Source organism: Dama dama, chromosome 4 (assembly GCF_033118175.1).
Source record: "Dama dama isolate Ldn47 chromosome 4, ASM3311817v1, whole genome shotgun sequence".
Taxonomy (NCBI): Eukaryota; Metazoa; Chordata; class Mammalia; order Artiodactyla; family Cervidae; genus Dama; species Dama dama.
Genome location: NC_083684.1, coordinates 53,245,585 through 53,252,580, shown reverse-complemented (window position 1 = coordinate 53,252,580; position 6,996 = coordinate 53,245,585). Strand labels below are relative to the sequence as shown.

The following is a 6,996-nucleotide window of genomic DNA, read 5'->3' as shown; positions in this document are numbered from 1 at the left end:
ACTGACATACCAAAACAACAGATTAACAGGAGAAATGAATACACATTTAAATGTTTTACATGATCCTGGAGCCCTCATAAGGAAGCAAACACAAAGAAGCACCTACACCTACAAGTTTAGAAAAATGAAAGGAATTGTGGAAAAGTAACTAACCTAATATGTGGGGAGCCTAAAGGAAGATATGAATCTTTTTTTTTTGGCTGCAATGGCCATGTATGATCTTCGTTCCCTCGAAGTGGGAGTGCGGAGTCTTAACCACTGGATTGCCAGGGAAGTCCCAGACAGGAATTATTTTAACAAGGCCTCCCTAGGTCTCACCTTGCTGATAAAATTTTTACTTTCTTAGGGTACAAGTAGAGCATCTTTCACTTGGCAGTTTTTAACTCCTGTTTTCAGGAGAAAAGTGGAGATTAGAATGACCTTCCTGTATTTGCTGTTTTTCGAGTGCTGAAAGCTCAAAATAATCCTTATACCAAAGGGCATATTTCGGGTGATGTATTTGTCACCTTTCAACACACACAGGTATTTACAACTGACTTTCTCTTTTATGTGTATATAATGCTCATCACCGACTCAATGGGCATTAGTTTGAGTGAACTCCGGGAGTTTGTGATGGACAGGGAGGCCTGGCGTGCTGCGATTCATGGGGTCGCAAAGAGTCGGACACGACTGAGCGACTGAACTGAACTGACCTGAATGCTCATCAGTCACAGAGGGCAAGTATGACTCCACTCGTACAAAGTACCCAGAGCAGCCAAATTCACAGAGACAGGAAGTAGAATGATGGTGGTCAGGGGCTGGGGGTAGGGGAAGAGAAAGTGAGTGTTTAGTGGGTACAGGTTTCAGTTGGGGAAGGTGAAAAAGTGCTGGAGGTGTTGGTGGTAAGGGTTGCACAACATGGGAATGTACTTAAGGCCACTGAACTGTACATTTTAAAAATGGTTAGAATGGGGGACTTCCCTGGTGGGCCAGTGGTTGAGAACCTGCTTTCCAGTGCAGGGGACATGGTCAGGGAACTAGGATCACACATGCAGCAGGGTAACTAAGCCGCAACTAACACCTGACTCAGGCAAGTAAGTACACAAATTTTTAAAAATAAATTAAAAAGAAAAGTCCAATTTGGGGGCATTCCCTCGTGGTCCAGTGGTTAGGACTCAGAGCTTTCACTGTCGAGGGCCCAGGGCAATTCCCAGTCCAGGAATAAGATCCTGCAAGCCCAGTGCGTCAAGGCCAAAAAAAAAAAAAAAAAAAAAATTCAGATTTTTAAAATGCCATTTTCCTCACTGGAAAGGTAATTTACAAAACCAAAGCAGCTCCTGGGACATCTTTACTGAATATGAAAACCAACTCAAAGTCACCAAGAAGCTGACATTGACAGAGCCTGGATTCTCAATTCCTACAGCCACTGTGGGGGCCTTTAGTATTACTTCTCGCCCCAGTTGTTTCTTTTTATTTTTTCTGACCTGGGTCTTCATTGCCGCATGCCGGCCTTCTCTAGCTGTGCTGCACAGGCTTCTCTTGTTGCGAAGTATGGGGTCTAGAGCGCTTAGTAGTTGTAGCACACATCGCCCCAGTTGTTTCTTTTTTCCTTATGCATTTTATTTTTTGGCTGTGGTGGGTCTTTGTTGCTGCACCCAGGCTTTCTCTATTTGCAGAGAGTGGGGCTCCTCACTAGCTGTGGTGGCCAGCTTCCCTTTGCGGTAGCTTCTCTGTTACGGAAAACGGGCTCTAGGCACACAGGCTTCAGTAGTTGCAGCACGAAGGCTCTAGAGCGTGGGCTCAGTAGTTGTGGCCCATGGATTAGCAGCTCCTTGGCATGGAGGCTCTTCTGGGACCAGGGATCAAACCGGTGTCCCTTGCATTGCAAGGCAGATTCTTAACCACTGGACCACCAGGGAAGCCCTCCCCCAGTTATTTCTGCAGGAGGTGATTCTGGAAGGTAGGAGAGACACACAACCTGCTGGGCATTCTTCTTTTTATTTTCATGGCAAATGAACGTGTTGGCTCAATACTAAGGAATGACAGTGTGTCCTGGGGCAGGTGGTAGGGGGCAGACTTTTTCAGGAGATAAACCTTGATTGGGGTGGTGGTTGCCCGGGTCTGTATATTGTCAAGACTCATGTTGAAACCTGGGTGATCTGATTTATGAGTATTGCATATAGCTTGGGAAAACAAAAAGAGTATTGGGAAATACCTACATTCACCACTTATTTAAAAGTTAAAAAAAAAAGATACCAAGTATATTATTTCCAAACTGATAGAAGATAATCAACACAGATGAATAAGAATGCATCCCACATCTGAGTTATGAGAAGTGAACCAGCAATCAAACTGATAACAGACTGAATGCCTCATTTGACCAAACATCAAAAACAAGCCTGGACATGCAGGTCGGCAGCATGTGGAGAAATATCCAGAGACAATGAAGAAATCAGGAAAAGATAAACTACCAGGATACACAGCAATATACAGAATGACATATACAAAAGGTACACGATTACTGATCAGAGTAATGGAACCCATCATTCTGGGAAACTCTCCATCTGAATGGACATCGATGTCATCACCTCAAACCCCACAGTCCTCTCCAGATTTAAAAATACTTTTATTTATTTTATTTTGGGTGTGCTGCGTCTTTGTTCAGTGTGTAGGCTTCTCTAACTTCAGTGTCACTGCTGCAACGTCTGGGTTCTTAGTTCACTGACCAGGGGTCGAACTCAGGCCCTCTGCATTGGAAGTGCTGAGTCTTAGCCATTGGACCAACCAGGGAAGTCCTTGCCCCTCTATTTAAAATCTCCATGAGGTGGGTGTCCTTGGCACACAGATCAGCTCCAGCCCCTGGCCCCATGCTCCATGAGGCCCTGGGGAGAGGCTGGCCCTCTCTAAGCCCACTTTCTCTTCTGCCAAATGGAGGTGACTGTAGCCCCCACCCAAATGCAGTTTCCCACCCTTGCTCTCTGAGACGCTTGCCCGCACCCGCTGCACCAACTGTGCAGTGATGGGGCTGGAGGCTGGGAGGCTGAGGGCGGTGGATCAGGTTCTGACTCTGCTTGTCTCCACCCAAAGTCTCCATTCCTGACTCAGCCCCAGGCCTTTTCTCCCTCTGCTGGGTGGGGCACCCAGCAGGGGTGGGTGGGGTGGGGAGATGGAAATGGAGTGGTAGGCTGCCGGGGCTTCTAGGAGGAGTTTCTGCTCAGCTCCGCACTGCCCTGTTCCCTGCCTTCCAGAACCCTCTATCAACATTCTCCCTCTCACACCACCCTTCATACCTGCACGCCCCTTCAGGAGCCTGGGGCTGTGCGGACTTGGCCTGGGCAGAGGGGCCCACATTTTTCTCTTCCTTGGACTGGGTTGGGGGTGGGTCCTGGGACACCCTTCCCCTCCACCCCCCAACTCCCTTCCCTTATCCTGAACACCAGGTGGGAGAGAGGAGGAGATTCTGGGAGGTGGAAGGAGAGAGACTCAAAGAAGAGAAACAGAGAGGAACATGTGAGGACAGGAACAGGGGAGGACAGAGACACAGGACAGCCAGAGAGACTAGAGCATCCTGGAGACAGACTAAACCACGGAGGAACTTCCAGAGATGAAGAAAGCCAGACACACGGTCCACGTGGTTCTGCTCAGCTGTGTTTCTTGGGCAAACTGCTTCTCCTTTCTGAGCCTCAGTTTCCTTATCTGTCAGATAAGGGTGATCAGTGGCCCTATGCTCAGTGGCCTGTCAGAGATCAGTGGTCGCTCCCACATGCAGACAAGCCCGAGGCTTTGTCAGTGGCCCTACTCGTTATCTTTTCTTCTTTCTTTCTCCACATTTACTGAGCACTCACTCTGTGCCAGGCACTGCACTAGGCACCAAGGATACAGCTTTGACCATTAGGCAGAATATCCTGTCCCTCGTAGCTGCCTTTCCTATCATTATCCTTGTTGCCATGGTTATTATTACATTACAGAAGCATCAACTGGAATTTCAGGGGAGACCCATCCTTAGCCCGGAGGCAGCAGGTCCTAACCTGGAAGAGAGGCTGCAGAGTTTCGGCTCACACCTTCACCTCTCAGGACTCAGATTTTCCAAGATGAAATGGATGGGAGAGTCTTCTGTCTCCACCAGGCAGCAGGAAAGCAGGGCTGGGGGATGGTGTCTCAAGGAGCCTTCCGTGCTGTGTGCTATGCTATTATGATGATTATTGTTAACTGTTCCTATCACTATTAGCTCAAAGGGGACGGACCGTACACCTGGGAATCCGCGGGATGGCAGGGGCATCAGAGGCCCTAGAGAGAGGGTGCTGGGCCAGCATGGCCCCAGGGCCAGGGTCTGTGCCAGCTGTGGGTGGTGGGTGTGGAAAGGGTGAGTCACCAGGGCCAGGCACACCCTGCTTTTACTTAAGGTCCCAGCAGCCATACCCACCACCTCCACTGCTGTCCCGCTGTTCCAGCCATGGCCGGGAGCTTCGTGAGTGCTCAGGGGTGTGCAGGTTGGGGGGTTTGGACCCAAGGCTGCGCTGGCAGAGGGGAGGGGCTGGGGCTTGGCTGAGGGCTCCTGTTTCAAGGAGAAAGTGGGTGTTCCGGGGTGCTGGGATGTTCTGGGCTGTGGTTTCTGGGTTCATCCAACCCAGCCCCATGCTCTCATCCCTCCCCCATTGGTTTCCCCTTCCTTTCTATCTTTCTATCCCTCTGAATGTCTTCCTGTTGGTTCTCTGTGTTCCTCTCTGCCCCTGCCTCTCTTTCCCATGTCTCTGGGCCCTTTCTTCTCTCTGATTCTGCTGCTCTGGGTCCTGGTCATGTTCTCCCCACAGCTGACCCACTTGTCTCTCTCCTCTGCCTCCCTGATCCACTCTGGCTGCTGCAGAACGTCCCCCACAAGACCTCGCTGCCCGAGGGCATCCGAGTGGGCACCGTGTTGAGAATTCGTGGTTTAGTCCCCGACAAGGCTGGCAGGTGAGACCCCTGAGCCTCAGCGCTAATGGGTGGGAGGTTTCCAGGCTTAGTGAACCCCACTTTTACAGCCCAGAGAACAAAGCCCCAGGCCAACTTTGCCCACCAGGATCTTGGAATCCCCAGGTTATTTCTGTCCTTCTGGAATCTGATGTTTTCACTTATCTGTCCCATGACTGTGCGGGTGGGGTCCCTACATCAAAGAATCTGGGGGTTCCAGGGCAATCATATGACTTCCAGTCCAAGTCCACAGCCACTCTGGAAATATAACCTGTGATTCAGAGGTGCCCTGGGCATGTAGGAGGCCTAGGCAATCAATCCTAGGGCTTCCTGGGTAGGGATCTTCAGGATTTCTAAGAATCTACAGTGCCTGGGAATTTTGGGGTCCCTGGTATTGCCCCAGCCCTCTGGGAACTAGGAGCACCCTGGTCTTCAGGACATGAGTCCTTGGCATCTCCCAGACTCTGGAAATGAGGGGCACCCAGGCCACAGCGCAGTGACCATGGTCTAGGTGAATGTGTGTCCAGGTCTCCGGCTGGTTTTCGGGTGCCCTGGCCCCGAAATCTGGGCCCCATGGCCTCCAGTCCACCACCCCTCTTTCCCTGGTGTGTGGCTCTCAGGTTCCTGTAAATATGGATATGCCCCGGCAAAAGGTAACTCCTCTATCCAATGCTCTTCTTCTCTACCACCTGCCAGGTTCTATGTGAACCTGCTGTGCAGTGAGGAACCGGGCAGTGATGCCGCCCTGCATTTCAACCCCCGCCTGGACGAGTCCACGGTGGTCTTCAACTCCCTGGAGCGCGGCACCTGGGGCGCAGAGGAGCGGGGCTCAGGCATTCCCTTCCAGCGCGGGCAGCCCTTCGACGTACTCCTCATCGCCACCGAAGACGGCTTCAAGGTGCGTCTCTTCCACAGGGCCGGGCTCCGACACCCACATCTCTTCCCTTGGCAAGGCCAGGAAGGCCCTTGGCAGAGGTTGGGAGCAAAGGCGTGGCCAAGGTGGGCAGGGCCTCCCCAGTCCCTCACCTCCCCTGGCGCAAGCGCACTACTGTCAGAGGGCAGGCTTGGGTGGGTAGCAAGGACGAGACACTGAGAGCCAAGTGCTCAAAGGATGGGTGTCCAGCCGGAAGATGTGGACATCCTCTATCTTGTTCCCTGCCCACTGGCATCGGAGGTAGCAGTTCTGGGACAGGGGAATGGACGACTTGGAAGACAGGACCCAGAATAAGTCCCAGCCGGGGTTGGTCACTGAAGACCCTCCACTACCCGCGCTGTTCTTCACTTTCTGTGCTTCCGAGGAAGGCGATGGATCCAGGAATCCTGGCAACTGTATCCACTGCCAAAGCTTAAAAAGCACTCAGGTGTCAACAGTGAACCCATTTAATCCTCATGACAAGGGGTTTCAGTGAACTTCAATGACTTCTTCCTCAATGCGGGCTTGCGTGCGTGCCCAGGTCACGCCGCGTGGGTACGAGCCGGGAATAACCCCGCAGTTGCCTGGGGAACCTTAAGCCCTGTCTTTCCGACCCTGCAGGCGGTGATCGCAGACTCTGAATACCACCACTTCCGGTACCGGATCCCTCCAGGGCGCGTGCGCGCGTTGGAGGTGGGCGGGGACCTGCAGCTGGAGTTGGTGAAGATCTTCTGAGCCTTCCCAGGAGGGCGGGCGGAGACCCGGCGCAGGGGTCTTGGATGGCGAATAAAGTCTTCAGTCGGTCGTCTGTGCGCCTCCCTTCTGTCAGTGTCTCTTTCATATAGACGAGAGTAGCAGGTTCAGAGAGGGGAAGTGAAAGTCGCTCAGTCGTGTCCGACTCTTTGCGACACCATGCACTCTCTATACAATCCATGGAATTCTCCAGGCCAGAATACTAGTGGGGAGCATTTCCCTTCTTCACGGGATCTTCCCAACCCAGGGATCGAAGCCAGGTCTCCCGCATTGAGGGCGATTCTTTACCAGCTGAGCCACAAGGGAAGCCCAAGAATACTGGAGTGGGTAGCCTATCCCTTCTCCAGCGGATCTTCCCGACCCAGGAATCGAACCGGGGTTTCCTGCATTGCAAGGGGATT

At 52.1% G+C, this 6,996-nt stretch overlaps 1 protein-coding gene across 1 annotated transcript; it reads left to right on the top strand.

Annotated features, from left to right (window-relative positions):
- The first annotated feature begins 4,225 nt into the window (after positions 1 to 4,225).
- On the top strand, positions 4,226 to 6,577 carry LGALS7 (galectin 7). The gene is made up of 4 exons (XM_061135438.1): positions 4,226 to 4,447; positions 4,844 to 4,932; positions 5,626 to 5,827; positions 6,464 to 6,577. The coding sequence occupies exons 1-4, from the start codon at positions 4,433 to 4,435 to the stop codon at positions 6,575 to 6,577; spliced, it is 420 nt and encodes a 139-aa protein (XP_060991421.1). The 5' UTR covers positions 4,226 to 4,432.
- The last annotated feature ends 419 nt before the right edge of the window (positions 6,578 to 6,996 follow it).